Raw genomic sequence first — 19,585 nt, forward strand, 5'->3', positions numbered from 1 at the left:
TAATTTTCAGAGGAACAATCTTTTAAACTAATTTTAGGGGATTTCCCCTCCCAATTTTTCAATGTGGTATTATATAAAGGTTTTATAAATGTATACAAAAGAGAATATAATTAGGTAAAGGTAACAGGTAATTAGGTGTTTGTATTGTTGTAAATAGCAATACTTCTGCAACATACACTGAAAAAGAAGAATTACAAGACAAGAAGCCTTTGCACTGATTATAAAGTGGAATATAACATTAGTTGCCAAAAAAGTGAAACAGAACTTACAGTTGTACAGGGAGCCTGCTTCTGCAAACTCCATGACAAGACATGTTGGAGCAGGAGGAGTTGTGCAGACAGCATGCAGCCTGACAATATTTGGGTGCGAATGTCTGCTTAATTGTTGGACCTCAACAGCAAATGACTTTTTCTCAATTTCATTGTCAATCACCTTAACTGCCACAATTTTTTGCCTCCATCTAGCTTTATAAACAGTTCCATACGCCCCTTTACCTATGACTTCAAAAACTCCCTAAAATTAAATAAGTAGATATGTAACAAGCCCTTTGCTATGCCAACTTATAAATGAAAATCTAAGTTATATAGCAGTTAAAGTCTTGGCTCTTTAAAATAAAAAAGGATAGTTAACAGTGTGCTAAATTCCAACCTTTCTTCTTCTTTATTATGTTGCATTTATGGGTATATTGGTGTACGGATTTTTCCAGCTGTTCATAGAGCAGTTACTTCATTTTACACTTTTTTTCTAAATCCTGAAGAATATTGGCCAAACTAACAAAGGCAAAAAATGAATCAAAACACATTTGTGTAATCCATGTTTTGTGTTTTCTATTACTGTCAAACTGTGTTACTGTCAAACTATGACTTCTGCAATGCATTAAACCCTTAAACAGCCTTCAACCTTCCTCTTGAATGTTCACCTTCTAGTACAGTAATAATACAGAAAAAAATGCCCGAACCAGGAACAAATTGATAAAGTAACGCTTTCTTCACCATCCGGACCAGAAAAAAAGCGCTGAACAACATATCCAAAATTCCCCTCTCAAACCCGTTGTGAAATTTGTTTCTTTCGCTATTTTTGTTATATTAATTTTTATTTTTCATGAAAAAATGAAGTGTCACGAAATGAGTGGTTGATAGGTCTATCTGTATCAGAATTGAGAGCTGAAACCATGTCTGACGTTAGTTTTTCTTATAAACGCAAATAAAATGAAAAAAATAATTTTTAGTAATAAAAAAATAGCAAAATTTCGCTATTTTTGGCAAAAAAACTAAGTGATAACTATGATATCTTTATTTGTGTTTATCTTTTTGTCCGTTCTTTTTACCACATATACTCTCTGGGAAAGCGATTTCTAGAGCTATTAGAGCTCACATTCTCGTGAGCTCGGCTCTCTACGCTCATCTTTAAGGACAAGATGCCAGAACTTTGGATACTTTCGGCCTTGAGAAACTCTTCAAACTTCAGAGACCTTGACAAAGCACCATAGCTGGGACTGCTGGAAAGTATTATCAAACAGAAGATTGAAGACCTACGAGATCACCGAACAGCAAAGCTCTGGCTGCAGTACCTTGACATGGTTGAAACGCTTCTCAAGTTTATACGTGCCGAGAGACTGGGCCTATGGGACCTGCATTTGCAGGTTGCAGCAGAAATATTTCCCTACCTAACCGTATCTGGGCACAACCTTTACGTGAAATCTGTCTGGTTGTACATCCAACGTACAAACGTACAAACCCGTGACTGTGAAGATACTGCGAAGTTGGTAGATTTCTTCGAAGTGTCATCCCCATTCAAAGGCAATGTACAACTGGGAAACGTTGCAAATGGAGTAACTTCATCTCCAGGCGTGAATGTTGACGAAGCCGAGTCTGCTGGGAAGAAAATCTTAGACAAGATGTCAGAAAAGACCTTGAAGAAACAAGTCTTTAAAAAGAAAGACCAAGTGCCTCTGATGACCACAAAAAAGTCGAGCTCTTCTGAGGTAGCGCACATCGACCCGGCGCTACTTTTTCAGAGGTTCATTATCGTTGCCCAGAGGTCTAGTCTCAAGGAAGATTATTTAAAGTTTGAGCTCTGTACCATTCCTCCTGCTCTTTTCGAAAGAAACGGATTCATGGGAAAGGCCAACAAGCCCGAGCTAGCAAAAGCAGTCTATCAGTCATGTGGGTTTGATGCTCAGTCCCGAAGACCGGTGGGAATTACCAGCTTCGTCTTAGACGGGGGCGCCCTTCTCCATCGGATCCCGTGGAAGGTCGCTTCTACATACAAGGCTATCATGTCGTCGTACACTCATTACGTCAAAAAAAGTATCCCCATGCAGTTGTCATCTTCGACAGATACGACGGCGGCCCGTCAATCAAAGATGCAACCCATTTGCGTCGAGCTGGATCTGTCGGCCGCGAAGTGCTTTTTACTGAAGACATAAATCTTTGCATGACGAAAGAGGAGTTTCTTTCTTGCAAGGAGAACAAAAATCGCGTTTTCTGAAGTTTCTTGGAAACGCTCTGGTAGCCAGTGGTTGCGATGTATACCACTCTGAAGGAGATGCTGATCTAGACATAGTGCAGAAGGCTACGGAAACTGCACTCCATAGCGACACCATTGTGGTTGCTGATGATACGGATGTTCTCGTCCTCCTCATCTGTCATGTAGACACGAGTTCAAATCGAGTTTACTTCTTGCCAGAAGCGAAATTTAGACAAGCTAGGATCAGAAGTTTGCCAGCTGATGCCATTCTGTGACGCCATACTGGGTTGCGACACAACATCGCACCTTGATGGCATCAGAAAAGGAAAAGCTCTTCAGCTAATGTTATCCAGCTCGAGTTTCAGAGACGCCGGTACCCTGTTTACCAAAAAATCTGCATCTCATGATGAGATAGCTGCGGCTGGAGAAACATCTTTGCTGATACTCTAGAACTGCCAGGATCTGCCAAGTCTTGACACTGCCAGGAACCAAGTTTTCCAGAGGCAAGCCAATACTGCCACCTCATTCGTACACCCACAAGAGCTGCCTCCGAATATGATGGCAGCGAAGTATCATTCGTTCCAAGTCTATAGCCAGGTTCAGATTTGGCTAGGGAACATGGTTGACCCCCTAAGCAGGGGATGGAATCTTCGAGGCAACGAAGTTTTAGAGGCAAAAATGACGGATCTCCCCGCTACTCCTCCTCATCTTCTAAAGACAATGAAGTGTTCTTGCCGAGCTGATGGTTGCGACAGTGAGAGATCCTCCTAGAAGAAAAATGGCCTGGAATGCACCATAGCTTGTCGAGTATGTAGAGGAGTTTGGTGCAACAACGCGAAGTGTCAAGAAGATGAATTTTCTGAGGATGATCTTTAAGCCCGTTAATTTTCCCTGTGATTTTTGTTCCTTTGATCAATCAGATGTGGGAATTTTCTTACATTTTATTACAAATACTTTTTACCACGTCGTTTTTTATGGAGATGAAGGTGAATGGATTTTGATCTCAAATGCCTGTGAAGAGCAAGGTTATTGGGGGAAGGGTGGAGAGGATGGGTATTAAAAATATCTTGAAGTAATTAAAAAACTTTTTCCACAAAATAAGCTTTTCAAAGAAAAGTAAAGAACTCTATTAAACGAAAAGTGAGCAAAAATAAAATCAAATAATCTACCAAGCATGAAACTACCACAAATCAACATCGATAAATAAATGAATCCCAAAACGAACAGAAATTGCAATAAATAACCAAGTCAAACTCAAAAGGAGCAGAAACTAAAATAAGTTGGGCTCAAAACCCCTATGCCTTCCCAAGGCCAGAACAAAATTTGCACTTTACTGAAAGAATATAAATGTTTTTACTTTTATAACTTTAATAAATCAAGTAATTATAACATTTTGATTACTAAATATCAGTATATGTAAATTAAACTGACAATGCACATTCATTTGTATTTTTTCAGTAAAGTGCATGCTTGGTAGATTATTTGATTTTATTTTTGCTCAGTTTTTGTTTAATGGAGTTCTTTACTTTTCTTTCAAAAACTTAATTTGGGGAAAACGTTTTTTTTTTTATTTTCTGTTCGTTTTATATTGACAAAGTCTTTTCAGGGAAAAAGAAAATAATACTTTAAATATTTTCTTTTTTTAAGACTTTATAATTTGGCATGGTATTTGTATGCTGGAGAAAAATTTTCAGCCATTTTTAACAAAATACACCCTTTTAAAAATCTGGGCACAAATAGTAATGTTTAATCTGGTTTCATACCTCCTCTAGTTGACCTGAAATGGAAAACTTGATACCATTTGGAGAAAACTCTGTTTACTTTCCTTGATAGCTTGGATACACTTACGCTATTTTGATTTGGTTAAATTTTAAGAGCAGAAGTAGCCCCAAAAGTTTGAACATAATACACTCAGTCGTTCTTGGGAATGACTGCTGAGATGCCTTATTGGGAATTAGCATTAACATAGTGCATTTTGATTTAATCTTAAGGCAACATTTAGTTTTTAAACATAATGGACGAATGAGAAGGTGGGGGTGGGAGGGGTACTAGTTGCCATCTAATCACTTTCGACTATTAAAAAGTTCATTAGTCCTTTCTATTTTCAATCCACGAAGCCCACTTTGTAGCTACCACGAAAACTCTTTCGATTCAAAGTGCCCTAGTTTCGAACACAACAACAAGAAAAAATAAGACATTATACCCACACTGATCTTTACTATAAAAATGCCAAGCCTTCCAATCACCTTCGACTATTAAAAAGGGCACTAGGAATTTCAATTTCCAATAGAATGAGCCCTTTTTGAAATGACAACGCTTTCTATAAACACCCTATATGCCCCCAGGGCATAAATTATAACCCTAACCCTAAGGGCTGTTAGGGTGGTTGTCATCCTCTAAGACCAAATTTCCAGAACTTTCAACTACCAAAAAAAAATGGCTATCTCAAAATTTTGATTGGATGTGTTTGGGGAAATGGTGGGCATGAGAGGGCGTTAGTCGCTCTCCAATCACTTTCAACGATTAAAAATGGCACTAGCCCTTTCAATTTCCAATCAACTGAGCCCTATTGAAGTTTCTACAACAACACTTTCAATAAAAACCTTATATGCCCCCCAGGCCACAACTTACAACCCTTGCCCTGAGGGCTGGGGGGGGGGTTGTCATTCTCAAAGACCTTAGTTTTTTGTCATCCTTAAATACATAATTTCCAGAACTTTCAACTATGTTTAACAAAATGGCTATCTCTAAACTTTGATTGAATGTTTTTGCGACAATGGTGGGCGTGAGAGGGGGGTTAATTACTCTCCACTCACTTTTGACTGTTAAAAAGGGCAATTTCAATTTCCAATCAAATGAGCCCTTTTTGAAATTTCTACAACAACTTTCCATATAAACCTTGTATGCCCCCAGGGCATGACTTACAACCCTTGCACTGAGGGCTCTGAGGGGATTATCTATCCTAAATGACCTAATTTCCAGAACTTTCAACTACGTTGAACAAAATAGATATCTCAAAATTTTGATAGGATGTTTTTTGGAAAATAATGGACGTGAGAGGGGCATTAGTCACTCTCCAATCACTTTCAACTATTAAAAAAGGCACTAGCCCTTTCAATTTTCAATTTAATGAACCCTTTTGAAGTTTCTACAACAATGCTTTCTATACAAGACTTGTATGCCCCCAGGGCATAACTTACAACTCTTGCCCTGAGGGATGTGGGGGGAGGGTTTTTCATCCTTAAAAACGTAATTTTCAAAACTTTCAACTACATTGAATAAAATGGCTATCTAAAAATTTTGATGGGATGCGTTTGGGGAAAAGGTGGAGAGGGGGGTTAGTTGCTCTCCAATCACTTTCGACTATTAAAAAGGGCACTAGCCCTTTCAATTTCCAATCAAATGAGCTCTTGTTGAAGTTTCTACGACATCGCCTTCTATAATACACTTATATACCCCCAGGGTATAAGTTACAACCCTTTCCCTTAAGACTCTGGGGGAGTGTCCTCCTTTAAGACATAATTTCTATATGGAAATCTACTATGCTGAACATAATGGCTATCTCAAGATTTTAATTGGATGTGTTTCTGGAAAAGGTGAGCAAGGAAGGGGTTTTAGTTGCCTTCCAATCACTTTTGACTATTACAAAGGACACAGGCAATTACAATTTTCAGTTGAATAAGCACTTTTCAAAATTTCTATGACAACTTCTTTGATACAAAGTGCCCTGCTCTAAAGGAAAAAATCAATAAATAATACATTGTGCCAACATTGTTCTAATATGCCCCAGGGCATAACTTAAAACTCTTGCCTTGGGGGTGGTGAAGGAGTGTCCTCCTAAAAAACATATTTTCTATCTGGAAATCAACTACGCTGAACAAAATGGCTATCTCAAAATTTTGATTGGATGTGTTTGGGGGAATGATGGGCGTGGAGGGGGGGGGGGGCTAGTTGCCCTCCAATCACTTTTGACTATTAAAAAGGGCATTAGCCACTCGAATTTCCAATCAAATGAGCCCTTTTCGAAGTTTCTATGACAACTCCTTTGATATGAAGTGCCCTGGTATGGAAAAAAAACAAAAAAATAAATAATACATTGTGCCAACATTGTTCTTTACTTAGGCAGCGCAATTGTGCTGCCTATGATCTAGAAACTGAAATCAAAACCGAGTTTTTGATTTCACATTAACCTTAGAAGCAAAATAAAAAACTGGATATTTCAGGACCAACTCCTGGAGATCTTTGCTAAGATAATTAATGTATGTTTAGGTACTCAATGGTCAAAAATTTTGCCCTTAGGTGCCAGTGTTTTTTTTAGCCTTCCTCCTGATCATGACAAAACAGTATTTAAGTCATCCATTGTGATACTATGGATGACTTTTCCCTTGTATCTCTCTTCTTCAGAGAGTCAATCTGACCCCCTCAAGGTAAGGAGAACAGAAATTTCCTTGTGTTTTGCCAGCAATGCCTTCTGTAACCCCAAACATATTCCCTTTTTCCTAGTCAATTTTTTCACCTTTTACCTCATCTCCCTTGTTCTTCTTCAACAAAAATCCCCTTTCTTACCCCAATAAAATTTTCCACTGAAACATGTAATGAAACATTTTGTTCCATCACTTAGAGACTTATCATACCAAGACCATTTGAAAAAATTGTTGCTCCCAAGTCTCTCATACCGATTTTTGAGAGATCTTATTGAAGTATATAAAATATGCAGCAGATACTATGACAACATCCCTCCAGAAGAGATAATAACATTCAATTATAATAAGCTGAGATGTTACGAGTTTAAGATAACCAAAGAACGTTTCAGAAGAGATGTTGGTAGATGGGCATTCAGCAACTGCATTGTCTCTGAGTGGAAAGCACTACCATCAGACACTGTAAACTCAGATTCAGTCAATGCATTTAAGAACAAGATTGACAATCATTACAGTAAAAAAGCAATTGATTATTTAAATTTCTGTAGATAGAGGCGAAAGCCTGTTTTTGCATTATGTTATTATTATTATACAGAAGAACTTTCATCCTATACATAGTTGATATGTTAAATAAAGAAGTATCTCTTCTGCCCCCCTTTTTTACTTTAAAATTGTTTAATATTAATATTGCAAATTTTGAGAAAATCTAATAGTTATCCACACGTTGTTTCAAGAGTATGGCACCCAAATTACCTAGTTTAATATGTCATTATCATGGCCTAGTACTGTAGCCAGTGCAACAAAGAGATGAGAAACCAGCCATAACCTTGCAGTCACAGCATTGCCAATTGCCATATTATGTTTTTGGAAGATACTGCTCAGTCATGAATGCAATTTATCATCAAGAATAATTATAGTTAGTTTCAACTTTATATTTCTACCAATAGTCAGGCAATAATAAATAAAGTAAATCCAACCCTGAAACATGGGAATCACATCAAACATTGGTTTTCTAATGGCCTCTACAGTCTGAAAATAGTGCCTAGTTAGTATTTAGAAAGTGGGTTACATATGATAAGTACAGAAGAGGGGAGGGGTTCAAGGGCTGTTTTGGCTAAAAACTCTTTGACAATGATAGCTGTATTAGATGGTGCATTGTCATAGTTAATTACCCCTGACTAATTTTATCACAAATTGAGACTGTTTCTGCAAGTTCTTTCAAACAGATGTTGGGAGTGAGTAGAGTTAACTATTTGACCCTAGAGAACCTATTCTTATAGCACAATTCTACAGAAGTGAAAAAAAAGAAAAATCAAGTGGTTCTAATTTTTTATTTTTACATCCTTGCTTTTATGTCAGTGGCTCATCTGTTCTTGTTTGTTTGTTCATTATTTTCTTCCATGCTCTATTTCTTTGTCTTTGGACTGTACTTGTAAATCCAAGTTTTATCTCTATTACATTTGTTTCAATTCTCATATCAATCTTGACAAACATGCAAATGTTTTTCCTTTTGTTCAACAGATGAGTTTTGGGGAACAAACATTGCCATCCCTAATTTGTGTATGAGGAATATATGTACTGTTTCTTGGTAGATTCAAATGACTTCACCATAATCTCTGGTAGTGAGACAACATTTGAGCTCCTCAAAATCATGATTGATTTTCAATGTTACAGTATCAAAACACATATACAAAAACAGATCTATATTCAAGATAATGTGGTCTAAACATCTGAAAGTAATTGCCTCACAGCATGAAATGTAAATCAATAAAATGGATTAGAAAATTTAACTGTCAAAACCTTATGTAGGCTATATGCATATACATACCCTGAGATTTTTTTGCCATCTTGAAAAGTAGTTTGGTTTGGTAAATAAAACTTTCATTCATATTTCAAGAGCCTCAGCTCTGCTCCAAGAAAAGTTTCTTGAAGTATCTACCTCCCATTTCTTCTCTAAAGAGCACTGACCTCTAATGAAGAGCACTGAAGTGTGTGACATCAAAGCAAATCTTTCAAAGATAGATCAAGGCTACTACATGCAAAAGGCTCAAGTGAGTTGTTTTGACCCCCACAACTTTACCTAAATCGTCACTTAAAAGGTTTTAAGAATTTGGGATAATATACCTTGCTTAAATTTGAAAAAAAAACTACAGTTTAAAACCCTAGAAAATTATCAGAATTATGTTTCCAAAACCTAGAGTTAAGGAAAATTAGACTGAAACCAAAATTATGATTTTTTTCCAGGGTCAAAACATGTCTTTTATGTAATTTCCTAAACCTTACAAATGGTGAAGGAGTAAAGATAGAAGCTTGAAAACACTATCTCCAGCCATAACTTGGGGCTCTGAATTTGCTCATGAAGTTTTATTCCACTAAATCACCTGTTTTCCAAGATAGTAAAAAGTCCTCCTAGAGTTTTGCTAGGGTAAGATTCACAGAAGTCAGACACCTTATCACAATTTAAGTAATCAAATCACTAGAATCTCTACTATACCACCTAGAAATTGGATTGTTCACCATTGAAATTTGTCAATTTTTTTTTAATAAGAACATTATTGGTTTGAATCTTTTAGCCATAAACAATGCCAAATATTTTAAATGTACAGACAGTTGATAGGGAAGCCTAACTTGGACACACATTTTGAGCATAATCTTGTAAAATCCTGTCCAATCTTTGGCATGTGATCTATAAGTTGAAACAAAGTGTTTAAATCAAAGACATATTCAATTTTGAATAGCATTAATCCAGGACAAGTGCTTCTCACCTAACAAGGGCTTCTCAAGTCCATGCAAAGTAATCAATGGTGCACCAAAGGGTACAACACTGGGCCCTACTCTATTCCTAATTTATATAAATGGCATGATAAAAGAAACAGAAGATATTATGACTCTTTAAGTTGGTGATTTGCAATGTTTTAACTTGGTGACCAATTTAAAATATATTGTCAAACCTATCCATTATTCAAGCATGGGCTACAGATTAGATGCTGGAATTTAATATATTGAAGTGCAGTGTCTTCCATTTTAGCAAAATTACCCATGTGCAATATCCACTATGTTTGACTCCAAGTCAGACTCTAATTTACTGCTGAAAATAAGTTTGGATAAAATGGACTTAGGAATTTATGTTAACAGACAATCAAATTCCTTGAGGACTGGCTGGATAGGGTATTGAAGCCTAATTCTACTCTCAGTCTAGTTATATGAACTATTTCAAGCTGATCACAAAAGATCTTTATAAGGCTCAAAAAAGCAATTGTGAGATGTATTTAGGACTTTGGAGCTTTTTTTACCTCTACCTAATAAAACTATTATACAACACCAATCAAGGGAGTTCAGAGATGCACAACCCTGTGTATAACTGGCCTTGATAACCTACCAGACAGAAAAAGAATAGAAAAATTTTTAAATGCCAACTCTAGTATTCCAACATTGCTGTTGCAACATAATGTATACCCACAAATGCATCAGTTAACCAAGTAATAGTCTGATTAAACCATATATTTCAACCTAGCAAACAAGAGGACATTCAGAAAAGCTCTTGAAACAGACTTTGAATACCAGGATACACAAGAACTTTCTTACTGAATGAGTGATTAATGATTGAAATGGACTCAGTAAAGATAGTCTACAGAAGCTTTTCTAGCTATAGTTTTATTACCTGAATTTGCACTTTGGAGCAAAATAAGGTCCAATGTTGAATCTGTTCTGCTCTGTTGTTGAGATGGCAGTTAAAACATTTTACACAAATTATAAAAGAAGAGGGTTATGACCGTGTTTACAGCCCAGTGACACACCTTCCAACTAAGAGTGTGCTAGGATAGATCCAATTTAGGCCCACTTGGTAATGGTGACCAATCTTCTATAGTTTAGAATAGACACTGCCACACAACATCAATTTCTGATAAGAGTATGCAAGTTGGTTGGGTATGACCACAGTTTATATAATTATCCAGTATGATCTTTCCCTATCTCACCCATTATAAAAACCCGGACCAAGGTGCGAGTTCTCCAGAGAACGTTTTTGCAGATAGAAACATAGGCGGCATCAGATCTTTTCAAGGGTAGACAAGTCAGACTGTGATCTAATTGGAAACAAGTGGAAACCCGCTATTACGAATAATGCACTTTGTTGGAAACAATCGGAAACAGACTAACCTGCTAATGCAGAAAGAAGTGCGAGGTGCTTTTTGTTTGCACCGAGAACGAAGACCAGTAATGATCTGTGATAAGCTTACTGGATAATTATATGAACTGTGGGTATGACAAGCAGCATCAGCATCCTAGCACAACTCTTTTGTATATACATATATATTAATCACTATTTATGAGATGCAGGTGATGGGCAGCTCTAATTGTATCTTGAACTTTTGGCTTCCCATTCTTTGTTGAGTTTCCTTTTAAAAACTTCAGCTGATGATGAAGACACTGTCTCCTTGCTTAAACAGTTCCAATCATTGATGACTCTCTGGCTAAAGAAGTTTTGTCTGATTCTATAGTCAACTTGGGGCTTATGAAGATTCTTAGAATGGCCTTGTGTTTGTCATTTGTTGGGTAACTGAGTAAAGAGCTTATTTTGGGGTTGGTTGACAAATTTAAATGTGAGTAGCATGTCACTGCGCTTGCATCAGAAGGTCAAAGAGGGGAGTTTTAGGTTAGATAGCCTTTCATTATATGGTTTCTCACCAAGTCCAGAGATGCACTGGGTAGACCTCTTTCATACACCTTCAATCAACTGTATATAACCTTTGTAAAAAAGGTGTGCTGTTGGGCCTTTCAACACTGTGACACTTTTTATTTTGTATATTACCTTGCTCAATCCTGATTTATAAGGTTTTCAAGATTTATAAATCTATTTGTTAAATTTTGGGGAGAAAACATGGTATGGCTAAGATTCTACTGAAATAATAGGAATTGTCTTTTCTAAAATTAGGGTCAATGAATGACTTCGAAATTAATGTAAAAAATGTTAATCAAGGTTTAGATAAACAGGCTATAGACTTTTCATATATGGAATCATCTAAACAATAGAAAGAAGAAAAGGACAGAGAACATAGCTTGGCAATACCTTCCAAAGGTATATTTTAGGGCCTGAATTCATTCCTAAAAGTTTTAATTACCTAACTTAACTACCTTCCAAGATCAATAAAAGCTGCTAATTTAGAATTTCACAAGAGTCAATATTGGGCAGAATTAATCTATGACAAATGTTGCAAAGCAGAATACTAGCATTAAAATAGGCTAAGCTGTAGAGATAATTTTTGTCCAAATTTAAACAGTGAAAAATTAATTTTTCCAAGATTGCAGTCAACCAATCTCAATTAGGCTAGGCTAGTCCTAAATTTAAGGCAATCTATGCCTAATCATCCAAATTTATATATGTCATGTCCAAGATTGAGAGCCAGTTGTCCATGTTTAGAATTTCATCAAGACATTTTTCTGAGATTAGGTACTGTTCAAGTAGCCTAGTGGGGGTCTTAAGCTAGCCTACCCTAGACTATTAAGGCAAATGCTATCTGAGCATAGATTATTTATTCAGACAGGACTTATTTAATGTTTGATGACTTGGTGAATTTTGAGGCTATTATTGACCTACAAACAAAGTAAACATGCTACTTGATGCCTTTTTTTATGCTCTTCCCAAATATAATAATCCATTTTGCTGCAAATGAAATAACAGTATAATTTCTATTTTAGCTACTTTTGGCTATGTTAGAAAGGGGTTAGGTTAGGAAAATGAAACTTTCAGAGATGCATCTACAGGATAAAGTATGCCCTGGGAAGGTCTTTTTAAGTACCTACTTCCACTCCTTCTCCCTCTAGAGGGTCCTGACCTTTGATGACCTTTAAAAATTTGTGTGTTATAAAAGTGAAACCTAGCAGAATAGGTCTTCCACTTAAATGAAGTACAACAAAATTGTTTTCAGCTTCAATACTTCAATCCCAATTTATAAGGTTTTCAAGATAGGCCTATGCAAATACATTCCCTAAATTTTGAAAAAAAAAACATTGATATGGCTTAAAATTCTACTCAAATAATAGAAATTATAGTCTCAGAACAAAAATCAGTAAAAAAGAAACTGATACCCGAAAAATTAGTTAAAATTTTGTTTTGTCAAATTTTCAATAGGTCATGTAGACAAATTTCAGGACCCTCTAGAGGGAGAAGGAGTGGAGGTATGTACTTCAAAATACCCTCCCAGGACATATTTTAGCCTGTAGACACATCCCTGGAAGTTTCATTTTCCTAACATAACCCCTTTCCAAGATAGCCAAAAGCAGCTAAAGTAGAATTTTACCCCCACCCCTATATATACTAATTCAGGGTATATATTTGCAAATTAGAGGTATGGGGCAAAGTGTATTTCTAGTGCAAATGAGAGGTAAGTTTAAACTTTACCCTAATGTGCAAATATACACCATGAGTTGGTATATATAGGGGTGGGGAGGGGGTAAAATTCATTTGCAGCAAAGGCAATTATTATAGGCCCATTTGGGAAGAGCATAAAAAAAGGCATCAAGTGGTATGTTCACTTTATTTGTAGGTCAATAATATGAACAGCTCAATATTTACTGCTGACTGAAGTTGACCAAAATATAAAAGATATCTAAGTTTAATGTTTATACCATAGGCTGAGTCTAGGCCTACTCTTGGAGTCGAATCTACTAGCCAACTGGGATCTCCTCCTCCATCTTTTTACCAATGAGACCAGATATATACAGAGAAGAGTAAATAGGGCTTTTAAAATCAAGCAATCCTATAAGTATCTTACATTTATTGCTTCAATTTCACTGGGGTCTATCTCTTTGACATGTAAGGGTATCAGAGATTTATAACCTTCAGCTAAATTGCTATATAATCTTTTCTTTTCTACCTAATTGTTAGACAAAAATTTAAGAATTAAAAGATAAAAATCTGAAATTTGAGCAAAAAGTGCCTGTCTTCAGAAGTGGATTCATGGTCTACTTGTATGGACTGCTCTGTTTATAATATGTTTAGGACTTGATGAACAACAATAGGGGAAGTTGTTTCTAGACAATCTGTTCTGGATCTTTTTATACTAAACAAAAATAACCATTTCATCATTATTTACATATGTATATTGCAATTTTTTCTTCAAAAGACATTTGAGGAAAGTAGGTGTTTTCTTGAACCCCTTTTATCAGTTTGCCACTTTTCACTCTTGGTTTTATCCAGGAGCATCATTTGGGGGGGGGCCTTTTCCCCCCAATAATAAAGAAACCTTTTTTTTTTATATTTAATGTCCTTGACTATTTGGATATAGTCAATGCCCCCCCCCCCCAATAAAAATGCCAGAGATTCACCCCTGATTTTATCCATAATTGTGTGGGAAAGTTAATTGTGTACACTAAGCTCTTGCTTTAGCATGTATATTTTTGTTTTGATACTAAGGGTATCTTGTACTTTGAGTTTTGTCTCTGCATGTATACTACTACTAGTACTACTAACAACTCACTGCAGCACCAAGCCACCAACACAGCTACATATGCTCTTCCTCTATCTTAATCCATTCATAGCCTCCTTCATTACATCCTCCCAGAAAGTTCTCATTTCCCTTAAATCTTTCTTTATGATTTCTTCCTATCCCAACTGCCAACAACTTGCTTTCCATTTAGCCCTAGATGGTTGGCCAAAAAGGAGAATCTTTGGCAATCTGTCATCCTTCATCTGCAGAACATGCCATAGCCACATCAACCTTTCTCTCATTATAGCCTTAGGATTGAACCACACTTTTTTTACAGCTTACTGTTTAGAATATGGTTAGTCAGCCAGCTACCCAAAACAATCCATAGGCAATTTCTCTGGAAAACATCTAGAAAATCTTCCTCCAGTTTTCAGAATGCCCATGCTTCAGATCTACATTTGACCACTGTCAGTCTGTCATCACTGTAGCTTCTAATATTCTAATCTTGGTTCACAGAATTATCTTCCTATTCTTTCAAACTTTTTTCAACTGTGAAAAAACACACTGAGCCTTGGCTATTCTACTTTTAACATCTTCACTGCTACAACTGTCTTTACTAATAACACTACCAAGGTAAGTGAAGCTGTCCACTTGCTTGATCTTGTCTTTACCCAACATCACCTTTTCATCTTTACTTGCTCTTAGCCTTAGTGACTTAATCTTCTTAACATTAATTTTCAAACCTATTCTAGCACTTGAAAAAACTCTAAAACAAATGTATAGGCTTGTTTAGAAGTTATAGACAATAGAATCAAAAGGAAAATAACAACACAAAAGCAAATTAAGTTCAAAAGAAAATGTTCTGTGTAGTAAAGTAGCCAAAACAGAAAAGGACTAGAGGTATGTACTTCAAAATGCCTTCCTGGTACATACTTTAGCCTGTAGACTCATCCCTGGAAGTTTCATTTTCTCAACATAACCCCTTTCTAAGATAGCCAAAAGCAGCTAAAGTGGAATTTTACCAGATCTTACCCCCACCCCTATATACACCAATTCATGGTATTTATTTGCACATTAGAGGGGGAGGGCAAAGTTTATCTCTGATGCAAATGATTGAAAATGGTCAAGATGATTGAAGCATCTTGACCAGCAGACCTTTGTAAAGCTATACAATGGGTTAGTAAGACCTACTATTGAGTACAGTAATGTCATATCAGGGCCTCACTATAAAACAGACTCAGCCAAGATAGAAAAAGTTATAAACAAGCCACAAAGCGTCTTCTAGCCTTCAAAGAGATGAGTTACAAAGAGAGGTTACAGAAACTGCAACTTCCAACACTCAAGTACAGAAGAAAAAGAGGAGACCAAATCGAGATGTACAAAATGAAAAACAAGTTGGAAAAACTCAGCTTCGAAAATTACTTTCAACTCCCAAAAATCCAGAATACATGAGGTCACTTGGTAAGTGTTCAAGCCCAATGCCCAAAATAAATCAAGAGCCAATTTCTGGAGTGTAAGAGCTGCAGACAACCAGAACAGTCTCCCAGAAAGTGTTGTGAAAGCAGACACCCTAAATGCATTCAGAAATGGACTTGACTGATTCTGGGAAGAACACACATACACACACAACTCTTAAACATCTGACTTTAGTGACTTAAAATGGTCAATATATACCAAATCATATTATTGAGTTTCAAATAAAGTGAATACGCCATTCAATGCCTTTTTTTATGCTGATTACAAATATAATAAGCATTTCTATCGGAAATGATTTTCAGCCCCCCCCCCCTATATAGGCTATACCTAACATAACCCTGAATTGGCATATATAGGGTGGGGGGCTGAAATTCATTTCAAATATAAATGCTTATTATATTCGTAATCAGCATAAAAAAAGGCATCAAATGGTGTATTCACTTTAGTCCTAACTCAATAATATGATTTGGTATATATTGACCCTTAAAACTGTTAACACTACCATCTGTGCACACTCCTCCAAAGTTGATGTTGTGCTGAGGCTCCACTGGCCATACACTCTGTGGAGACCCTTACTCATGGTTTAAATTGCAGAATTTCAAATAGCCAAGTATCAGAGAAACAAGACTTGACAAACCAACTGAGAGCCATCTAGAGAGTGACAGAACAGGTATGTTTCCCCAAAGGCACTGAGGATCCTGTAAGCTAAATGAGAGGTAAGTTTAAACTTTACCCTCATACCCCTAATGTGCAAATATATACCCTGAATTGGTGTATACAGGAGTGGGGTAAAATTCATTTGCAGCAAAAGCAATTAGCCTAGGCTATTATAGGCCTATTTGGGAAGAGCATAAAAAAGGCATCAAGTGGTAGGCCTTATGTTCACTTTATTTGTAGGTCAAAAATATGAACAGCTCAATATTTACTGATGACTGAAGTTGATCAAAATATAAAGACATCTAAGTTTAATGTTTATACCATAGCCTAAGCTGAGTCTAGGCCTACCCTTTGGAGTCAAATATACTAGCCAACTGGGATCCCCTCCTCCATCTTTTTATCACAGATAAGAATAAATATGACCTTTAAAACCAAGTGATCCTTTAAGTATCTTACATTTATTGCTTCGATTTCATTGGGGTCTATCTCTTCGACATGTAAGGGCATCAGAGATTTATAGCCTTCAGCTAAATTGCTATATAATCTTTTCTTTCCTAGCTAATTGTTAGACAGAAATTTCAGAATTCGAAGATAAAAATCCAAAATTTGAGCAAAAAGTGCCTGTCTTTGGAAGCGGATTCACGGTCTCCTTGTATGGACTGCTCTGTTTATAAGATGTTTAGGACTTGATGAACGACAATAGGGGAAAGTTGGTTCTAGACAATCTGTTCTGGATCTTCTTATACTAAAGAAAAATAGGCATTTCGGCATTATCTATGCATGTATATTGCAATTTTTTCTTTGATAGACATTCGAGGAAAGTGGGTGTTTTCTTGAATCTCTCTTACCAGTTTGCCACTTCTCAAATTTGGTTTTATCCAGGGGGAAGTGGGCAGTTAGTTAGGGGGGAAGGGGGCAGTTTCACCCCAATAATATGGAGAAAAATTACTATATATCCCATGCCCCTTGACTATTCGGATATAGACCCCTCTTGCCCCACCCCCCAATAAAAATGCCATTGGTTCACCATTGGTTTTATCCATAATTGTGAGAGAAAGTTAATTGTTTACACTGAGCTTTTACTTTAGCGTGTACAATTTTGTGTTAATACTAAGGGTATCTTGTACTTTGAGTATTATCTCTGCATGTATTCTACTACTACTACTAACAAATCACCGCATCATCAAGCCACCTGAGGCCAACACAGCTATGCACGCTCTTCCTCCATCCTAATCTATTCAAAACCTCCCTAATTATACCCTCCTAGGAAGTTCTCATTTCCCTCAAATCTTTCTTTACGACATCTTCCCACCCAAACCGCGGACGACTTGCTTTCCGTTTAGCCCTAGACGGTTGGCCGGAACACTGATCATAACTAGAAAAAGAATAAGACCCAGAATGGTACATTTAGGTACACCGCAAAAAAATGGCTCGGGTTCAGAAAAAGACTTCTTATATTTTTAAATTTGCAACCTATCAAACAGTTCGTGGCAACGAACTGTAAGTAAGGAGCGACCCGGCTGAATAGTAGCCGAAACTCTAAAAAACGGGATTTTGATACCAATAGATACATCAAAAGAATCAAATTTTAATGCTGATTTGAAAAATATAAATTTCATCAAGTTTAGCCCTTGTCCTGCCCATCAAAAGTTACGCACCTGAGAAAATTTGGCTGATTTTCGAACGAAGGAGGAAAGACTCTAAAAGCTACAGAACCTTAATGAAAATAACACCATCAGATTCAGCGTATCAGAGAACCCTACTGTAGAGGTTTCAACCTCCTATATGCAAAAATGTGCAATTTCGTAATTTTTGCCAGAAGAAAGATCACGGATGCGTGTTTATCTATTTTATTTTTTTTTCCAGGGATGATCGTATCGACCCAGTGGTCCTAGAATGTCGCGGGAGGGCTCATTGGTAAGGAAATTAAAATTTTTTTTAAATAAAATTAAACTAAATATTTGATATATAATGATATTAATTGCTGAAAGCTCATCAGTTCAAAATTTAATTTTACTGTAATTCCTATGTTTAATTTCAATGTTGTAATAAGTACAAAATAAGATATTTGTAATATAATTCGTTTTCAGTGAAGCGCAAATGACTCAGTAGGTTTTAGACTTTTACAGTGAGAGGAGGACGCAAAACCCAAACTCTTCTTTGTAGAGATTTTTGTTCGTTTCAGGCTGGATTTGCATATTCAATTTAAGTTTCACTCGTTTTAAGATTTTTTGTCTATGATTGTTTATTTAATTTCTGTTCGTTTTGGGTTTCATTTATGCCTCAATAACAAAATATTTTTGTTCGTTTTAAGCTTGCTTTAGATGTTCAGCTTTGGCTTTACTCATTTTGAGATTTATTTATTCATTTGTATTAGTACCTGTTGTATGTTTTTTTTGCTATGATTGTTTATTTACTTTCTGTTCATTTTTGGGTTAATTTATTCTTTAATAGTAATTTCTAGTTGTTTTTAGTTTCAGTTATTGTAGGTTTCTATTTCTTCTGATCTTAAGTTTAATATGACATGAGACAAGTTTAATAAAGTTTGATATATATGGCAACGCTGACAGAGCGAAGTTTACCTGTCTGTGAGTAATCAATAATTTCCTGATTTACCTGGTATTAGAAATACCCGACTTTCGTTTTTTGGTCAAGAAGATGAAAGTGTTAAATACAATCCATTTCTCGAAAATATATCACCATCCAATAGATTGCAGACTCAGATTTATCTCACCGGAAACACACTTGGAATAAATTTTGAATTTTGGCGGAAAGCAGTGTTGTCAACTCATCCAAAACTTCTACCAGATTTTTAACAAAAAAGTGAAAATGGCTACAAAACGCCAAAAACAGTCACCAACCAAGGGTACAGATAAATGCAAGGCCTGTGATATAGGACTGAAAGACGGTAGTTGCGCTCTTTTGTGTGACTCGTGTGAAGCCTGGCTTTGCATTGAATGCATAGATATGACCGATACGGAGTACCACTTATTTACAAAGATGACGCGTCGTCTTGGTTTGGTTTGGTGCTTTTCCGTTTGTAAACAGACTAGAGTTACTCAAAATAATCTCACTGCCACGGATATAAGAGAAATTATCAAGAATGAAATCCGATCATCATCCACGAGCATCGAT

The 19,585-nt window shown here is 36.3% G+C and overlaps 1 protein-coding gene across 1 annotated transcript in view; it reads right to left on the reverse strand.

Annotated features, from left to right (window-relative positions):
• Positions 1-16,976, reverse strand: part of LOC148955709 (mitogen-activated protein kinase kinase kinase 7-like) — a 72,688-nt gene extending 55,712 nt beyond the window's left edge. Inside the window, exons 1-2 of the mRNA XM_089103604.1 lie at positions 16,907-16,976; positions 270-513 (exon numbers count right to left, since the gene is read on the reverse strand). Coding sequence (XP_088959730.1) covers positions 270-513; positions 16,907-16,957 — 295 coding nt within the window. The 5' untranslated portion in view covers positions 16,958-16,976. The remainder of the gene's footprint in view (positions 1-269; positions 514-16,906) is intronic.
• Positions 16,977-19,585: the final 2,609 nt, after the last annotated feature.

The sequence above is a fragment of the Artemia sp. Qi Xiang Cuo genome, chromosome 2 (assembly GCF_049724085.1).
Source record: "Artemia sp. Qi Xiang Cuo chromosome 2, ASM4972408v1, whole genome shotgun sequence".
NCBI lineage: Eukaryota > Metazoa > Arthropoda > Branchiopoda > Anostraca > Artemiidae > Artemia > Artemia sp. Qi Xiang Cuo.